At 37.4% G+C, this 18,832-nt stretch overlaps 3 protein-coding genes across 7 annotated transcripts; 2 read left to right on the plus strand and 1 right to left on the minus strand.

The window, feature by feature from the left end:
• Positions 1-198: 198 nt before the first annotated feature.
• LOC133709082 (probable LRR receptor-like serine/threonine-protein kinase At1g67720) lies at positions 199-5,335 on the minus strand. 2 transcript variants are annotated; one of them, XM_062134691.1, is made up of 14 exons: positions 5,049-5,335; positions 4,397-4,934; positions 3,757-4,268; positions 3,542-3,671; positions 2,858-2,929; positions 2,708-2,776; positions 2,534-2,605; positions 2,307-2,375; positions 1,954-2,126; positions 1,505-1,882; positions 1,330-1,395; positions 1,078-1,249; positions 840-972; positions 199-726 (listed from the first exon to the last, which is right to left on the minus strand). In XM_062134691.1, exons 1-14 carry the CDS (start codon positions 5,116-5,118, stop codon positions 400-402), a joined length of 2,781 nt encoding a protein of 926 aa, XP_061990675.1. In that variant the 5' UTR covers positions 5,119-5,335; the 3' UTR covers positions 199-399. The 2 variants fall into 2 exon arrangements, with proteins under 2 accessions (XP_061990675.1, XP_061990674.1); XM_062134690.1 differs by having other exon boundaries at positions 1,063-1,249; positions 5,049-5,334.
• Positions 5,336-8,778: 3,443 nt separating this feature from the next.
• LOC133709090 (E3 ubiquitin-protein ligase AIRP2-like) lies at positions 8,779-11,111 on the plus strand. Of its 2 annotated transcripts, none has more exons than XM_062134703.1 (5): positions 8,779-9,172; positions 9,695-9,852; positions 9,971-10,037; positions 10,163-10,376; positions 10,474-11,111. In XM_062134703.1, the coding sequence occupies exons 1-5, from the start codon at positions 9,160-9,162 to the stop codon at positions 10,679-10,681; spliced, it is 660 nt and encodes a 219-aa protein (XP_061990687.1). In that variant the 5' UTR covers positions 8,779-9,159; the 3' UTR covers positions 10,682-11,111. The 2 variants fall into 2 exon arrangements, with proteins under 2 accessions (XP_061990687.1, XP_061990686.1); XM_062134702.1 differs by having other exon boundaries at positions 8,787-9,172; positions 9,690-9,852.
• Positions 11,112-14,265: 3,154 nt separating this feature from the next.
• Positions 14,266-18,824, plus strand: LOC133709083 (two-component response regulator ARR11). 3 transcript variants are annotated; one of them, XM_062134694.1, is made up of 6 exons: positions 14,454-14,593; positions 15,323-15,411; positions 15,992-16,144; positions 16,243-16,629; positions 16,807-16,883; positions 17,404-18,824. In XM_062134694.1, the coding sequence occupies exons 2-6, from the start codon at positions 15,402-15,404 to the stop codon at positions 18,463-18,465; spliced, it is 1,689 nt and encodes a 562-aa protein (XP_061990678.1). In that variant the 5' UTR covers positions 14,454-14,593; positions 15,323-15,401; the 3' UTR covers positions 18,466-18,824. The 3 variants fall into 3 exon arrangements, with proteins under 3 accessions (XP_061990677.1, XP_061990676.1, XP_061990678.1); XM_062134693.1 differs by lacking the exon at positions 15,323-15,411 and having other exon boundaries at positions 14,266-14,593; positions 16,810-16,883; XM_062134692.1 differs by lacking the exon at positions 15,323-15,411 and having other exon boundaries at positions 14,270-14,593.
• Positions 18,825-18,832: the final 8 nt, after the last annotated feature.

The following is an 18,832-nucleotide window of genomic DNA, read 5'->3' on the forward strand; positions in this document are numbered from 1 at the left end:
ACTTTACGTTATGAAGTATTATTTATGTGGTGGCATTACAAAGAAAATTTAGGCCTCAAAATTAGCTCAATTAAAAAACTTGAGAATGGGGTCTACTATCATATTTTATGGTGGCTTCTCTCTCAAGTAGTTCACATTCTCTTTTGAGGCATGATTCTTAATTTACTCATTTGATAATAACATTTACTCATTTGATAATAACAGAATCTTGCAATTGCAGTATTTCATTCTAAAACAAGTTTTAGTAAGGTACATATTCCCTTCGTCACCTTAGTCAGCCCATTTTTATGCCCCCAGCAACATTATCATACATTATGTGCAAAATATAATGAGATCAAAGGCCTATGATTATTGTTAGAATGGTGTATTGTTAAAAGCAAAATAGAAGATGATACAGAATCATCTTGCAGATGGAGTTAGGCATTCTTTTGATATGTCAGGGCTCTCGATTTCAAGGAAGCTTGTGAGTAAAGTTTTCCGGGAAGATTGTGCTTTGGAAGAACTACTTGAAGATATTCTCTGGTTGGCTTCACTGCCTTTTTCAATCTTCATAGCCTCTTGTATGGCCACAATGATCTCCTGCATTCTCGGCCGAGAAACTCCATGTTGCTCAACACATTGTATTGCAACTTCAGCAATTCTCCAAATGGACTCAATCTTGACACCCTCTTCTAGAAATGGATCCATGATGCTTACTACATCCCCTTTACGAATTAAGGATTTAGCCTGGAAATCAACAATTTTCAAGTGATTACAATAGTTTTCAACAGGTAATTCTAAAGTGCAAGATGATCAGCATTGAACTTCAAGAGAATTTTCGAGTGGAGTAGGAGGCATACCCAGTGAACAATGTTCAATTCAGGACCAAAGTCTTCTGGTGACACAGGCTTTTTTCCTGAAATCAGTTCTAGCAGAACAACCCCAAAACTATATACATCACTTTTTTCGGTCAATTGCTGACTAGCATAATACCTGTTAAGAGCAAATACATGTTTGACTAAGTGCATCCAAGAGAGAACATAATCAACCAACATTCGTGCATATATCATAACTATGGCTTACTCAGGATCCAAGTACCCTACTGTTCCTCGAGCAACGCTTGATATATGAGTTAGATCTTCTTCTGCTTGTCTAGACAATCCAAAATCTGATACCTTGGCTCTCATGTTAATGTCCAGCAGAATATTGCTTGTCTTTACATCGCGATGGATAATACTAGGATTGCATCCAGTGTGCAAGTACTCAAGACCTGCAGATGTAAATTTGTGTCCGTAAGTGAACTTTGAAAAATGAATGTAAGCATAAACTAGTAGGAAGTTCCAATTGAACCTTTTGCTGCATCTTCTGCTATCTGAAGGCGAGTTAACCAATCTAAGTGCTTGGGGACAGTAGAACCTGTTTTCAACAAATTACGTCATGGAGTTGATCAGACTGCTTCCAAACAACACAAGAGAATATTAACTCAAAGAACAGATTTTAACTTGTATTAGATGAGAGAGCAGACCATGTAAGTGATCCCGTAATGTCCCATTGTGCATATACTCATAAACCAGAATGCATTGATGTTCTTCTTCACAGTATCCAATTAAAGGAACCAAGTTCCTATGATGAATCCTTGACAAGAGAGCTATCTCAGTCACAAATTGCTTATTCATGTGGGTAGAGGAATCCGCCATCATTTTAACTGCCACCTCTTTTCCGTCTTTCATCCTCCCATAATAGACAGTTCCAAAGCTTCCTTTCCCAATTTTCTTTGAAAAACTGTTAGTGGCTTCTTCCAGATCAGGGAGCGTAATGTAGCAAGCTATGCCTTCATCCCTCAAATGCCCCCGGGAAACTGAATAGGCTGTTGAAGGCTTGGTGCTGGCGCGCAAAGAATCACCTGATGCACAAGAAAAGATGTTGGATAGCAGAAACTGTGATAGTAGTGCAACAGATTCTTGGAGTACAAACCTTTCTGATAACTTTTCTGATGACGTGACTTCTCTCGAAGACTACGCAATAGCAATAGACCCCCCAAGATTAAAATGGTTACAAGCACTAGTACTCCAACTGAAATTCCAATTATCAACTTAAAATGCTTCTGCTTTTGTGCTCCCTTGTGTAACCCGGGATTATCTTTATATCTGAAAAATAGAGTAGCATCTCTGTTGATAAACTTTTCAAGGCCAAGACCTATACTTTAATTTTATTATTCATGTGTACAGATGTGTAGTCAATTGAAGCAAAGTATATACATTGTTGTCCATAGCTTTTTTCCTAGTGTCATATTTATAGCATTGGATGTCTAATAGAGACACACTTACTCAAAAGTGACTTTCCCTGTTAACAGTCCTGCAGGAATTTCCCCACTGAAAGAATTGTTCTGTATGTACCTGCCACATATGGATTCACATTTTCAGCATGTTCAAAACGTGTATCAAAGCAAAACATGCTCATATTTGAGTAAGGTAGATAAGGGAACTTTAAAATCTTAACAATATATGAAGCATTCAACACAGAGATGTCACACTATAAGTAGATCACTACTTACAGTTCTTGCAAATTTGACAAGCTATCCAGGTAAGAAGGTAGTGCACCAGTTAACTTGTTATTCTCTAGATGCCTTCATGGTAACAAAAAATAAAAAGAAGAATCAATACTGAAACACTAAGATGGCGTCTCAATTCAAATATGTAAATTTTGTTGCAAGATTTGAAAAGCTTACAGAATCCTTATATTGATAAGATTACTGATGTCAGGAAACGGTCCACTGAAGGAGTTACCATCCAACCACCTAAGTGACACAAAGAAATCAATTGCAAGGGAAATTAATAAAACAGTAGCACACAGATGTTTAGAAGATAATAGAACTTACAACTCTGTCAACTCCTGCATGTTATTAAGCTCCAATGGAATCTCACCCTTCATATTTTTCCCTGATAAATCACTGTACCCATATGTCAGAGAGTTGGATCTGCAGCTAAGCTCTTAAACTATGAATGCTGAATAATTTTTAGAACTTAGGAGTTAGGACCAATGTCTAAGTTCCAGTATCGGTCACCAGAAAGTGTTTTTCAACCTACATTGATCTATCGATGCAATACCTTTTGTTGTTTGCAAAAAGGAATTTATATAGACATCCATCAACAAACCTATAAGCAAGGAACTCTGCTGAATGCAAGATGAAGTTGAAAACCTGAAATTTGAATTCTTGATGTGTGTAAAGCAATTCTGTCAATGTTATTCAGCTTATGTATATTAGCACTGCACCACCAAAGGTGCAATTGATGAATAGTGGAAGCTACCTATATGATGACTCTGACCTTGAACCATTGTCTTAAAGTCTACAAAGATCCTTTCAGACTTTCAATATGTCCTTTCTGATGGTTTGAAAGTTCTGTGGTATTTAGTAATATTTATTGGTACACCATATTTACTGGCTTAAGAATCAATAAAACTAATTTGATTGTTGGATCTTCGAAAAACATATAGAACGAAAGTTCAACAATAACAAATGTGAAGGAGAGTTTTCAACAGAAGGAAGGTATGAAGAACTTACATTTTTGTAATTCTCGATGGTGATGTAGAACTACAATTCACCCATTCCCAGGGAGTCGGGACACACGGATCACCTTCATCTAGTGACAGACTTTCGGAGGACATGAGACGAAGGATATTGAGAACAGCCACTACAATCAAAAACCAAGACTGGTGATCAACAGCCAATCTGATGCAAATTCTCAGGTAACACAACAATAAGATCATGGAACTTACAATCTTGCCTATCCGTCTTTGCAGCAATCGGCACATATTTACTTATTTCAATTGCATTTAGAAGTGGTCCTCGAGTAGAATCCGGGGTCTTAACAAAGGCAAATGACAGAACAAACTCCATACTCACATTCATGTAGCTTGGTTCATAAAGAGTGTACATCCCATTTGCATTCTCAGCAATATTCACCACTGCACTGTTATACTCCGGCAAGATAGGTTGCTCCAATCTGAATTTCCTACTCTCATTGGCACCCAAATCCTCTATTTCCGCAAAGTAAGCATAAGCTCTAGCATTTGCTGGGAAACCATCTAGATTCAATCTGTAGCTCAGTGTTCCTTTTGTGCCAACCACCGCGGTCTGCATCACCTTCATAGGTGGGTATTCTCTGCTCCCTGTATTCACATTCCTAGATGTATTGATTCTTTCTGTACCAGGAGCCACCCCTACCAGATAGTTTTGCCTTTTCACAAGATCAGAATCCCAAATCCGGTCATAGGGATCATCAGGGTACCTGAGAGAAACATTACATTTGCAATGTAGGTATCAAATCACCACATTCATTATCATCCAAAGTAATTCAGTCACAAAATAACTAGTTCATTCAGGCCTTTCACTCCACACAAACAATGCTCAACTTACCTTATGGCATCCGTGGTCGGAGCACCGAAATTCACCCTAGCAGCCACTTTCAAGAAGAAATCATCCTCAAAATCAGTGGCATACATAGAAATGTTCAAAGGCCGCAACTCCAAAGTGGAAATGAATGGGAAACCAGTTGTAGCACAACACATGCAAACATCAACCGAATTCGACGACGCCCTAATGATCATTTCATTCACATATGTTCTCGAGGCCTCGAAAATAGTAACAGTAGACCACATAGTGGCATCCAAATAGAGCTCGAATTTTGGGTATGTCTCCTCGCTTTTCAGGCTGCCATATTGAAACGTTGCACGAACTAGATACCTTCTCCTCTCTTGTGTGCTTAAGGTGTAGCAGTACTTTTTGTCGTCTATGGGAAAGTCTCTGCGGGTTTGATACTGTAGCAAGTTTCCATTTGGGTTTTGTAATGGGACTGACTTCCCCTGTTTCATAAGACCCATGTCTGAAATCCATGAAAGTCCAGTACTTGGGTCACTGGAATTACTTGAACCCCCACAATCAATACTAACAAACTCTGTATATATTGAACAGAATTCAAGCAGAAGTTACTCAATTTGCACCATAAAAGAACCTACTTTGTATTTCATAGTTTACAGCTGAGAATCTACTAAAGAGGCAAAGAACATACCTTGAACTTGGGACTCAACAGAGGAGACTAGGTAAAGAAACATGAACATGAAGTAAAATAATGAACCCATTGAAAATGAGAAAGAAGTGAGCTTTTTTCAGAGTTGGGAATTTGAGGTTGATGAAACCGAAACTGTTTGTTAAGCTTAATGTTTAAGGATCTGTGTTTGTCTAGTACACTCTCTACTTACCTTTCGCTTTTTTTGATAGACGATGGTTTTATGCTGTGTTCAATCACGTTGGCTCTCTCTTTCTGATTTTGGAATCTTCTTTTTCCCCCCTAGAAAATTGATTTCTGGAGGCTTTTAGATACGCGGTTTAGGTTTGTCTTTTCATTTTTCGTTTTTTTTTTTTTTTTGTAAGTATGGAAAAGAGTGACAGAAGCTCAGTCTACAATGCAAAAGATCAAAACATTGAAGTTTATTTTGTGTTTCCAAAATCTTTGCTTTGCACAAATCATTTCTATCAAAGTATCAACACTTAATTTTAAAGCAAAGACTTTTGTTGATTAGTGCCCTCACTCCATAAATGTTTGTGCATAATTTCTTGGCCAAAAGTGAGTGCCCACTGTGCCCTCAATGTCTGTGGCTCTGTGCATAACCGATTGTGCAAGTGTTAATTAGTACCGCCTTCATATGCTTATATCAGACGTAATATTGAGTGGAGACTGAAAAAATCAATAATCATAAAAAAATTACTGAATGTTATTATTCTTAATTTTATCTTACGAACGATATATTCAATTTAAAACTCTTATGCATCGATATGTTGGAATTATATATCTCACATGGGAAAATGAAGACTTTGCGTATGTGTTTATAAGGATTTTGATCAACTTCATCTATATTGGTTTTGGATGTGATCTATTGGTAAGTTATAAATCCAACATTGTAAAGGTCGTAAGTTCGATTCTCACTTACGTATATAAATGTGAGGTGGGCTAAGGGTTTAAAAAAAAAAAAAAAAAGAATTTGGATGTGAAGCTCATATATGGTATGATTGGTATCAGACCGGATTATCCCACGTATGCTTGCCCTGCGGCCACATGAGCTCAATGTCACATGTTGGTGACGAAAAATAATTTCGAAGAGGATTTTGACTCACCAATGAATACGGACTGGCGGGAGCTGACCAGAAATGATCGAGAAGCTTCCTTTAAGCATTGACTTGGAGTTTGACGTATTGTCGGCTCGAAGGGGGGGGGGTACCTACAGACAACTCTCTGATGCCTAAGTTAGTATGTTTCTTAGTCGAATGAAGTAGAATAAGCCGAAATGGGATGTCATACCTGGTCATCTTGCTCCTTACTTATAGGCGTGAGGCGACTTGGGTCATAAGTTGTGATTTATCACAGCCTTTATACCTGTACTTATTTCCGAGCTTTATGATCGTCATCATTGCTGCGCTTAATAGCCGTCATCACTGCAACATTTACAATCGTAATTATTACCGTATTCATGGTCATATTTACTCGTATATTCATGGCGGGGTTTAATCGTCATGATTGTGAGTCAAATTTATTGACCACACCCGCATCACCCAATATACGCTCTGCACGTATATGACTTGAAAATTCGTCACACGTGTAGACGCGTGTTGAGATTACATACTACTAAATTCATAATTTGTCACGGGAATTAGGATGAGAATTTTGACAATGCAAAAAGCTTTATCACGATAGAGATAAATTATTACTATATTCATAATTTGTCACGGGAATTAGGATTAGAATTTTGACGATGATAACAGCATATGGTTTTGATGAAATGAATGGGAGCTACCAACACTACCGGGAAAACTAACACGGCATATAAAATATCCTCTTTGCTTTATTGGCTTTTGCTTTAGCTTACAACGAAATCTCCTTTCTCATCCCATTGGACCAACTTGTCTCTAGCTTTTCTCAACTTTGCAAAAGTATGAAGAATTGAAGATGATGCTTTCATGCACCATTGTTTATATCTTGGACAGAATCACCTTATATGGTCCCCAACTCTATCACTATCTCTATCATCTCCTCGTCATCAAAACAAATACACTCACCCACTGATCCCAGTAGATACCTGTAGAAACACGTACATTTATCGCGTTTGTTGTTGCAGATTGACTCAGAGGCCAATGATAGCAGCACATACTCACGGCTGCATACAATTTTTGTTCCAAGCGAGATGAAGAAACTCACGAGTCCGCTCATTTTTCTTTAATCGCTCATGTTTTCTTTTGTTTTATTTGGTCATTTGTCAAACACCTCATTCTTATAAAACTTTTTTCTATGTTTAAGTTTCTTAGAGGCATTTTAACAAAGACAGACACACTCACACATGAAGTCGAGATGGGGCAAATGTGATCGTACATCGTCAGCCCTACTTCTGCCGACAGTAGACAATGGTTTCCTTCTATATTAATTGGGCCCAGGATTTGATTGTGACGCAAACATAACCTTTGATGCAGTTACAAAATAGATACAAAAGTTAAGGGCCAAGGGACCCAAATAGATGTTAAATCACATTTATTGTGTTTAGTTGTTGCAGATTGACTCGAACGACCCATGAAAGCAGAAAATAAGCTCGCAAGTCCTCTTGCTTTTGTTTACTCGATTATTTTCACCTTCGTGTTATTAAGGTAATTCGTCGAACATCCTTACTCTCTTAATATGCTTCACACGTAAGTTCTTATAAGATGTTTTAACAAACATCTCACCTAAATACTCAGTACACATCAAATCGACGGGGGTAAAATGCCATCATCATCAACATCCCTAGTTCTGCCAGCTGCAGAAAATGCTTTATATCCACTTTGGGCCCAGAACTTGATTATGAAGCATGTTAAAGCAGCAATGCAGTTGCAGAAAAGAGACAAAATTTAAAGGCTAAAAGCCCCCAAAGCAAACAATCATGGGCTAAAATTAATTTTGGAGAGTCCACTAATACCTAAACTTGATCATTGGTAATCAGTCATTAATAGTAAAGTCGGTTCCGGGCTCCACGCGCCACACGTTGCAGTCAATCTGTCCTGTCTGAGTTGTCTGAGTTGCTGTTCCAGCAAAACCAAATTGATTGTAGTTGTGATGCGTTTAACACACTACTAACTTCCACTTAAACTATAGTAGGATTGTAGGAATTAGATCACCTACTATCCCTAAAATATTTGAGAAGTCCCATTCGTGGGGATCAATGCCAGTCAACTGTCGCAACCCAAGTTTGATTTTTTCTTGGAGCCAACCATACATGCATATGCCAAGCAAATTATGTTTAAATTTCCTCTATCCAAGTTTGACTCTTCTGGAAGTCATCCTTACTCGAATGTAAGAATTGTGTATGTCTTCAAGAAAACTTACTTAACAAGTCAATAACTTTCTGGCATTATTGATGGATAATACTCTTGTACGAATGAGTTTGGATATGCTGGTTCAAACTCTCTTGATTCGGTATATATTTTGGATTGTTGTATCATGTTAAGGACGGTTTAGTTAACCAACTATATCGAACAAATGCATAGTTCATGTTTTCAATATTGAGTAACACGTACCGTCCTTTTGTTCGATAACAAGTGTTGAGGAAGAGCCTTATTTACTACTTGGAAATTTTTGCCAAGTTGAATATTCCTGAAATGCAACTGTGACGTAGGTGGTTTTATTCTTTGACAACATTGATTAAGGGGGACTTCAGGTCCAAAGTATCCCAAAAGTCAGAGTTGGCCTTGCAGATAATGGTAAAGCCCAAGCCTGAAGCAGTTGATACAATAATGTAGGCAACATGAGAAAGAGAAGGCATCCCTTTCTTTCCTTGAAGGGGGAAAGGTTTGAACACTAAGCAAAGCTTTGGCTCTAACTTTGCCCGTCTCTCTCTCTTTCTTTTTAAAACCCCACCATCTAATGTCTCCCACCTCAAACATTCCTCAACAGAAACAAAACCAGAACTTACTCATCCCACCAAAACAAAGTCACTCTTTTCATCTTATCCCACACCCTCTTTCCCTCTTTTTGTCTTTGTTTCTTTCCCTTCTTCTTTTCTCCTCATAACTCAAAAGGGAGGGAGAACACATGTGGCAATATCAGCCCAGAAAGTCTTGTTTCGGAGAATCTATCAAGGCTCTTGAAGCTGATATACAACATGCCAATAGCTTGTGAGTCTATATATTCTTTTTATTTTCTTTAGTTATGTATTTATATTCAAGTTTGGTTCTTTGTTGTTGATCAATCAAAACTGTGGAATCATATATGCATTTGCCTTACCTGTTTTCCTCTTCTGGGTAGTTTGTTGTGTGGTTAACTCAACTCAATTGTGGTTGTTAGATGGTATTTGTCATTTGAGAAGAAAAGTAAAGTTTGGTGTAATGCATGTTAAGTTTAGTAATGTTATCCTAAGGGCCTTGTAGGTGAGAAATTCTTAAACTTCACACGTATCATAAGTTCACAGCAATTATGTTGCCAATCCTTCAGCTCCAAAATCGCAAAAAAAAAAAAAGAAGAAGTCCTTTTCTTGTGTTGCTTTTATTTCCAATTGCTGATTCTGTGAAATTGAGGTCATCAAAAAAAAAAAAAAATTGTGTGAAATTGAGTTGTTATAGTGGTCAATTCACCAGTGCATATGTAAATTTGATATATATTTTTTTTCATTGGTTTATGAAACGGGTTTTGCAGGGCAGCTTCTCTTCCCAGAGATTATGGTGGGAATTCTATCCAAATGAGATTGTCTTACAGCCCCTTTGCCCCTCTTTTCCTTTATTTCATTGAATGGATGGATTATAGTTGCACTGATATACTTCCCAATTACTTGGGCCTCCTCCACATACTTGTATACAAGGTTGGCTATTAATCTTTTGGTTTTATCATCTTTTTGTTGTTGACTTCCTGCCAAACCAGAAAGAAAAGACTTCTCCTGTTGCCTAAAAACACAAATTAAGCTGTGCATAATGGTGCAGGTATATGTTGATGGGGTTCCTTCAATATCCTCCAAAGAACAAAAGGTCACTATAAGGGAATTTTATGGTATGTTTATTCTTCCACTGTTAGCTTCTTATGCTTAAACTCTTGTTTTCTTACTGAAAAAAATTCCTTGCCTCTTGGAAATTTGTTTTGACATATCAGTGTTTTCTGCTGGAAAACCATTGCAGCTGTAATATACCCTTATCTTAGACAACTTGAAGGCGAGTTTAACGAACTGGAAGATAATAAGAAGAGAAGCCAAAAGAGGATGGAAGACAGGAAAAACCTCTCTGATCAGGATCTAGAAAGAGATGATGAATGTGGTATATGTATGGAAAACTATGCAAAGATGGTGTTGCCGAATTGTGGGCATTCTATGTGCATCACCTGCTTCCATGATTGGTATAAGCACTTTCCATCTTCATTTATTTACTAGTTTCAATAAGAACTAGTGTGCGTTTTACTCACTGCTGGTGATCTACAATGTACCTGATTACAGGAATGTGCGATCACAGTCCTGCCCTTTTTGCCGTGGCAACCTCAAGAGAGTTAGCTCTACAGATTTGTGGGTACTCACAAGAAACAGCGACGTGATTGATGCTGTAACCCTTGCAAAAGAGAACCTTAGACGCTTCTATCTTTATGTTGAAAATATTCCTGTTGTTATGCCAGCAACACATGTTGTGGTATATGATTACATGCTCTGACTTGGAGATGAAAATGAAGTTGCAATCTACACAAAATGCTGAATACCCCTGTACATATAGTATAATATAGAGAAGTTAATGTAAATCACCATGGAAGGTTGACAAGCTGTTTCATGGTGGCTGTATATAGCAACTGAAATAGTGAAAAGCCTATTTCCAGGTGAAAACCTAGCTTTGGACTTTGAAGATTCTTGATTGAGCTACATCAAGGAGCAGCTGCCAGCCTCCATCGAATAATGCACCTGAGAGTCTGTGACAGCGCTGGATATACTAGTATTGATATATGTAACAGTTATGCCTGCCATTCAACTCAGCATTTTGAAACCTGAGTGTTGCAATGGAAATGGCAAGCAGTTTGCTGGAATTATGTAATCTTCTGATTACTTCATAATTTACTATACAATTAATGACAAAAGCTACCATATTTACCAATGAATCTTTTAAAAGATAAGAGGTTACCAAAATACCAAGTATTATTAATGTCAAGGTGTGATAGAACATAACTCTCCACATTGGTATGAAACTGTGGCTTTGACCAAGTTCTTATGAGACGACTGAGAGAGTAACCCTGAGGTTGAATTGTACTGATGATGCTCTTGAAGTCACCAATACCGGAATTTTCCACTGTAATTATCGGAACATTAAGCTTAGCAGAATGCTTTAAGAGTTGAAATACCTTTGTGCCTACCTTGTGATGATGAATAAACACATTTTTAAGCCTCAAGAGGAAGCAAACTATTCATGCTTTGTCTTGAACTCTGCTGTTTGAGCCTCGGTATATGGGCTTAAAATACCTTGACTGCTTCCTTAAGGGATCTGGGGAAGAAGTTTAAACAAAAATCTGAACCTGGTTCAGTTGCTCTGTCACTCATCTTAAACTATAAGCTGCGTTGCTGATAGGGCTTAACTTTTACCATCAAAATGCTATTCCACCGAATGTTAGACAAGTTAAATACAGGGCCAAAGTAGGTTTCAATGTCTCTATCATTGTTGAAAGGAACTAGCAAATTGCCAATGTAATTATTTAAATTAGGCCCATGAATCCAAATCTAGATGTAGCTCATACAACCATACACCTCATAACACATGAAGGGCTTGTTTGATTAAAAACATACTGCATAGCATAATCATATCACTGCTGCATAAGAATCTCATTTCTCAAAATGAAGATGGGCAAAACAGAAAACTAAAACCCATCTGAAGCATTAAGTTAAGTGGTGCCAAACTTTAGGTTTAGGCATATTCTTGCTCACTGCATTATTCAGCATCAATATAACAGTTAACAAGAGGGAGTAAAAAACGAAAAATAAAAAGTTAAAAAAGAATAAGCAGAGAAGCATCATAGGGCAGGAGCCATATTCTATTAACTTTTAAATAAACAAATGAAAAGGGGGACTCCACTTATGAGAAGTTGCATGGAGTGCATCCTCCTAAATTGTTTGAAACCAATGATGCTCACTCTCTTCAGTAAATAATTGATCTCACAAGATAAAGAATTTCTAAGTGGGCATTTCCTTTTAGAGCCATTGAGTTTTTATGTGTTCAAAGTCCTTCTCTACCCCACTCCCCTAAAGCATACCTTTACAGGCTTTAAACCCTTGTTCTTTTTCTGAGTTGAAGAAAGTAGAAACATTAAGGGTTTTAGATTAAAGGTTCAGCACTAATGAGGCTCAAGATGTATCCAGGTTCACAATCAATGTCAATGTTTTGCTGCTCTCCGCTGGGTGAGTTTTTTATTTTTTATTTTTTATGTCAGATATTTGCTGGGTGAGTTGCCGCTCAAGAAAACTTAATTAAGTGATGATTGGCACTAATAAATCATTCTTTGAAATGGAGTTGCAGAAAAGATATATGCCACTTTATGCGGCACCAATATGGAGCAAATGGCACTAATGGGAGCCTCAATCTTTTTCTGCCATAGGAGGTATCGTGGCCTCTATTAACGATAATGATTAGCTAGCCTCAGTCATCTTTCCAATGGGTTTATTCCAAAGTCATAAAAATTGAGGGAAATTACTCTGCTATTAGCTTTGTCATTTTCATGAATCCTTATGTCATTGAGTGCATGTCATCTGCTCAGAGGCCGTGCGAAGCTATTGGAGTAATTAGAAAGAAGTTTGATTAAGGAACTTCTTTTGTTCAAAGCTAATGTTCCATGGAACCACATTTAAAATATGCAGGTGAAGTCCATCGTATTCTTATTTTCAAAAGTAAGAGTTTCTAGAAAGTCATGAAATGCGTTTTGATGGAATCATGAGATTAATTTGTGTAAAACATTGTGTGAATTTCGACCTATTTATTTTATATTTGAGGGGGATATGTCAATTGACACACTATCAAAACTTATCTCAAATCGCATTAAACATTTGTTATGAATATAATACTATTTTTCGTTACTCGGAGAATGAAATTAAAACGTTCTTAACATCGTATCGTCACGTTGAAACTACGTGTTTTTTAAGAGGGTAAAATTATAATTAGCCATAAACCTGCTCCTAATCTCCTAGTTCTATTTCATGTTGAAAAGATGAGAAAGACCAACGCGTGAAAGACACGAACAAAATGACATGGAGACAGAACGCACTCTGTCAACTGGGTGCTAATGCTATCTGAAGTGACAAGGGTGTTTTGTCCCTCTGTTATTGGATTTGTGTTCTTTAAAACTATCATACGGGTCCATAATCCACTAAGAGGTCCTAACTAGGGCATGGTTTTTGAACTTTTTGTTTCACATAATCATAATGTACCTTTTATTTGCCTAAAACGTTAAGCCCTGCTTAGTGCTTACGCTCATGAAGTACATAGAGATTATTTAAGATAATTATTCTAGGCCAAAACATTACAAAACCAGTAAAAAATTTATTTATGCTTCCCATTTTTTGTCGGAAAGAATCAATTATTACCATTAGTGTTAGAAATCAACAATACCTCATAAATTTAATAGAACAATGATTTATATCAAACTAATAATTTGAGTTTATATTGATTTCATGAGAGTTAGATATCTTTATAAATACACAATATGTGCATGGCTTTTGTTTTATGCATTCAGTGAAACATGAAAGTGACAATATGTCAAATTATCTAGGTATCAAAATGTATTCTCCACCCATTTTGGTTATCATATGATATAATGAACTTCAAATTGTTTCTTCCTCCTCCTAAGGTCCACTCATAGTCCTATCCGATCCCTGTAAATGGAGGGAACTATAGAACACAGTACAATATGGTTAAATCAAACATTCTGCATTAAGCTACCTATAGTATATATATTATTAGATGCTACATGCTTATTCATTCCAGCATTCTTTCACACACATATTTTCAAAAAAAAAAAAAAACATTCTTTCACACACACCCACCTTTAGATTCTACCTCTTTATTTGGTTAACCTAAGATTCTACCCCCCCATTTGCTCAAAGTTACAATCTTTATCTAGTAAAAACCATTTCTTTCCGTACATAGTCCCCATGACCCCATCTTTTTGGGTTGTGCAGCCACAAAAGGTCCCTAACCAAAAAGGTAGTTAATGACAAATGTGAGCCACCGGGACCGTTAAGCTATCCGGCGCCAAAATATTCGTGGGTTTCTCTCTGTTTCCATCACTCTCTCTCTCTCTCTCTCTCTCTCTCAAAAGCTTCCCATAAAACTCCAAAAGCAGCCATTTTTTAAAAAAATTCAAGAGGCACTCCAAGTTATATAGTAGTAGTCTCTCATTTTGGAGCTGTGCAAGTCCCACCCCCCCCAATTCACTTCAATCAAGCAAGTCTTTTAACTTTTTCCCCATGGAGAGTAGCTTCTCTTCTCCCCGGAACGATTCGTTTCCGGCCGGCCTCCGGGTTCTCGTCGTCGACGATGACCCAACTTGGCTTAAGATCTTGGAAAAGATGCTCAAGAAGTGCTCCTATGAAGGTTATGAATCAACTTTGTCACTGTTCCTCTGTTCCAGTAATTCCTAAGGCTTTGTGTTTTTCATCAATTGTTTGTTGTATTTGGTTGAACTTTGGTGATCCTGAGATGGGTTTTGTTATTTATGGGTTAATCTTGGACTACAAGGTTTCATGGGTATGTTCCATTTCTATGTAGGTGTGGTTGTTTAGAAATGTTTAACTGGGCACTCCATGCATGTAGAGTTTTAATATGGATGGCTTCTATGATTGTGTTTAGACTATCCTATGGTTAACAGCAAAAATGGAGTAGAAGTTGGTCTTAGGCTGGCTGATGATGCTTGGGTTTATGGCTGTGGTTTTAGAATGGCTTCTGATCTTATTTGGTATCCAACCATATGGGTTTCTTGGAGTGCAAGGCTTTTTTCTAGTTTGTTCAAGCAAATTGATTATCAAAATGATCAGGGTTTGATTGTGAAGTGTATTTTATTGTATTTCCCTTCTTCAAAAGTTGCTGATTTTGGGTGAGCATAAATGCATATCAGAAGTGCCAGCCAGACTTTTGATTTGTGTATTTCTATTGACTATTACACAGGATATAATGATAATGTGATAGAAGTCCAATTGATTACAGGTGTTTCATTTATTAGCTAGTTTGATTACTAAACATTTATTTCTCTATTATTTATAAGCTTTGATGGGGAAAGTTTATGTTTGATGGTTTTAAATGATATATAAACTTACTCAAATCCAGGCAACAGATGAGTATTCCCTGGTGCCTTTGGTAGTCTTCCCAGTGGACTTGTTCTTATCCAGATCAGCTTCATGATAAAATGGTCACTAGTTAAGTACCGCGCTAATCCGCCTGCACCGGTTCTTGGATTTCTGATGTCAAGACTCCTTTAGCACATTTCCTTTCTATCCTTGTTTCAACTATTGCCATCAAAGACCTTTCTAGCAATACAGCCTTCAATGTTATCTTTGTCGATTATATTCCTGGCCTGGCTGTGCGGGTTTGAATAGGGCTTTTGATATGCTACTTCTTTTATGTGGTATCAGACTTGCTGAATCAAACTTTTAGTCCTTCTAAGGACAATGAAGTACTTTCCTCTGAACCTCCTCTTCATCGTCGGTTCCTTTGATTATATGGGGATGTTCTCATTTATGATTTCTTGCACTGACGTAAACAAAGATAGAGAAGGCTTCCATTTGTAAAGTGGATAGTTCATTTTGCTTTTCAATCCTGATAAAGTCTCATTCATTTAGTCAATATTACTGGATTTTTTTTTTTATCCGACTATCACCCAGAATGGCTTTGGCCAATCTGACAATATATTCAGATTGCCAACCCACTCTATAATGTCAGCCTCAAATTTTTCAATAGTTCTGACATTTTTCCTTTTCTTCCGTTTTCTGTGTTCAGTGACTACATGTGGTTTGGCAAGAGATGCTTTATACTTGCTTCGAGAAAAGAAAGATGGATATGACATTGTAATCAGTGATGTGAACATGCCTGACATGGATGGTTTTAAACTTCTTGAGCATGTCGGACTTGAGATGGATCTTCCTGTTATTAGTCAGTACTCTTCCCTTGACATATAAAGCTTTGTCTTCATTAAGGAAGTTTCCTTTACCAGCTAGTTTCTGACAATCATATTCATCCTACCTATGCAGTGATGTCTGTTGATGGAGAAACAAGTAGAGTTATGAAAGGAGTTCAACATGGAGCATGTGATTATCTTCTTAAGCCTATAAGAATGAAAGAACTGAAAAACATATGGCAGCATGTCTTCAGAAAAAAGATACATGAGATAAGAGACATAGAGGGTCATGAAAGCATCGACGGTATTCAGCTGACGAGAAATGGATCCGATCTCTATGATGATGGATACTTCCTTGGTGCCGACGACCTCACTTCATCGAGAAAAAGAAAGGACATCGAAAACAAATATGATGACAAAGACTTTGGAGATTCTTCATCTACGAAAAAAGCTAGGGTAGTCTGGTCTGTTGATCTTCATCAGAAATTTGTAAAAGCGGTGCATCAGATTGGATTAGACAGTAAGTCTATTTATATTTATAAAGCATGGGTTTTGGATCACCATCATGAACTATAAGTCAACACATATTGAGCTACTTTTCAAAAGTCCGTTTGACATTGGTGTTGGCTTTCAATGATATAGCCACCATCTTTATCATGTTTCTACAGAGCGATAATGTATAATATCTGTTTGGCAGAAGTTGGTCCAAAGAAAATACTTGACCTGATGAACGTGCCCTGGTTGACCAGAGAAAATGTTGCAAGCCACTTGCAGGTACATAGATAATTCTTAAGCTTTCTTCTGATACAATCAAAACTGCTTATTTAGTACAATTTGTACACTGCATCACTTTCATGGCAGAATTTTGATAGCCAGAATACTGTGCACTTGTTTTTGACATAGATTGTAGAAGATATTTAGGGACTGATTCATTTTCTAAGACATAAGCAGTAATCAGATAAAACTATTTTAACTCTTAACAACAATTTGATGTTTTTGATTTTCTGTTCTCGACATTATACATCTGATATGTTACCTGAAGGTTTGAACAGCTAGTTGCACCAAATGTTTGAGGAAGGACATTTTCTTTTCTAGTCTGTTCTTCTTTAGAATAAACAAAAATAGTAGTTTTTTCATCACCCAAAAAGTAATGAATTCTTCACCAAAAAGTGTTAAATTCCTCAATATTTGTGTATGAGCACACAGTCCCTTCTAGTACACTAATGGTTTGGAAGTTTCCTATAATAGTTCTTGCCATGAATATTCATTCTCATTGAGTAAATTTCCCATGCAGAAGTATCGGCTCTACTTGAGTAGGCTGCAAAAGGAAAATGACCTTAAATCTTCTTTTGGCGGGATGAAGCATTCTGATTATGCCGCAAAAGATCCTCAAGGAATCTTTGGTCTTCAGAACTCGATTAGCATTCCACAAAATGATGTTTCAAATGGCAGCTACAGATTTTCTGCCAATAACTTGGTTGCTCCGACTGTGGTGGATCCAAAGAGACTTGAAGATGATGTAAAGGGAATTATTCCGGAGCCTGTAGCAGAACCCAAGAGAGGTTCGACTCGCAGTATTCCTGATTCTCACAAGACCAGAAGTTCACAAGTGGACTTAAGTCATTCTTATGCAGAAACCAAGAAAGGCTTGATTGGTAATGTTGCTGATTCTCTGAAGATCAGGAGTTCGCAGATGGAAGTCAATCATTCATTTGCATCAGTGGAATCTGAAATAAACTTCACTATACCAACAAACTATTCTTGGATTGAAGCTCAAATGAAACAAGAGCACAAGCCGGTTGTTCAGTTAGATAATGGCTTCAACAAGCCACAACCGCCTGGTGTACAGCACCACCTCCAAGCTGATCTACTACAGCCAATTCCTTCCATTAGTTCAAGACCATCCATCTTATATGAAGAAACAAATCGTCCCATTAAGAATAGGCCTTCACAAGCTGCGTACAGAAACAGTCACATTAGCCATGTAAGTCCAACAATAACTGCAGCAGACTCCTTTTCAGAACAGACCAAGAGCTGTGTGGTGGACCAAGGTTTTGACCCCAGTTCCAGCTGTTTATCAAACATGAAAAACCAGGGCTTCAATCGTTACCTTACTAATTTCGAACCTGGCCAAAAGAACCTATTCTTTGGAAGTGGGTCATCTTTTGCTTCTTTGGACGACGAGTTGCAAATTTGTTTGTTTCCTGCTGATTATTTTGGTATGAACTTTGGGGTTTCGGAGTATAATGATCCTGAAGTTCCTGCTCACTTGTTTGAGGCAATGAGATTTGGCTGTGAGTATCCATGTGAGTCATCGGAATATTCTCTGGCAGATCAGAGTCTTTTCATAGCATAAACTGCCCCCTGAGCCAGCCCTGCACTTTTGCACATCTTCATGAAGAACGATCCTATGGTATTCTGTGTGGTAAACCGATATAAGTCGAGTATCCAACCAAATGAATCTGGATATTATTTCTCTGACTAGATAGATTGGATTTGACTATTGGAATGTGTATATTAGGAGTGATGGCAAACTCTAGCATAATAAGTCATCTTTAATTGGGATGTGCATTAGATTTCTTGTATCTATACGAATGTAGAGAGGTATGCTGCCATTTAAAAGTTAGTATGACATTCATTGTCCTCACAAATTATGAAACTAGAACAATTATAATTACTAATTAGCAAACAAGTCATGTAAAATTTGTTTCCTTCTTTGTTTC

This window comes from Rosa rugosa, chromosome 5, assembly GCF_958449725.1.
Source record: "Rosa rugosa chromosome 5, drRosRugo1.1, whole genome shotgun sequence".
Classification (NCBI taxonomy): Eukaryota; Viridiplantae; Streptophyta; class Magnoliopsida; order Rosales; family Rosaceae; genus Rosa; species Rosa rugosa.

Excerpts from the sequence above, each read along its gene's own strand:
- LOC133709082 (XM_062134690.1), bottom strand. The coding sequence starts at position 5,118 with ATGGGTTCATTATTTTACTTCATGTTCATGTTTCTTTACCTAGTCTCC. Across the intron at positions 3,672-3,756 it reads AAAGACGGATAGGCAAGATT|TGGCTGTTCTCAATATCCTT; the intron begins GTAAGTTCCATG and ends TTTTGATTGTAG. Across the intron at positions 727-839 it reads AATTGAACATTGTTCACTGG|GCTAAATCCTTAATTCGTAA; the intron begins GTATGCCTCCTA and ends GTTGATTTCCAG.
- LOC133709090 (XM_062134702.1), top strand. The coding sequence starts at position 9,090 with ATGTGGCAATATCAGCCCAGAAAGTCTTGTTTCGGAGAATCTATCAAG. Across the intron at positions 9,173-9,689 it reads ATACAACATGCCAATAGCTT|GGCAGCTTCTCTTCCCAGAG; the intron begins GTGAGTCTATAT and ends CGGGTTTTGCAG. Across the intron at positions 10,377-10,473 it reads ATCACCTGCTTCCATGATTG|GAATGTGCGATCACAGTCCT; the intron begins GTATAAGCACTT and ends ACCTGATTACAG.
- LOC133709083 (XM_062134692.1), top strand. The coding sequence starts at position 14,467 with ATGGAGAGTAGCTTCTCTTCTCCCCGGAACGATTCGTTTCCGGCCGGC. Across the intron at positions 16,630-16,806 it reads GCATCAGATTGGATTAGACA|AAGTTGGTCCAAAGAAAATA; the intron begins GTAAGTCTATTT and ends TCTGTTTGGCAG. Across the intron at positions 16,884-17,403 it reads ATGTTGCAAGCCACTTGCAG|AAGTATCGGCTCTACTTGAG; the intron begins GTACATAGATAA and ends TTTCCCATGCAG.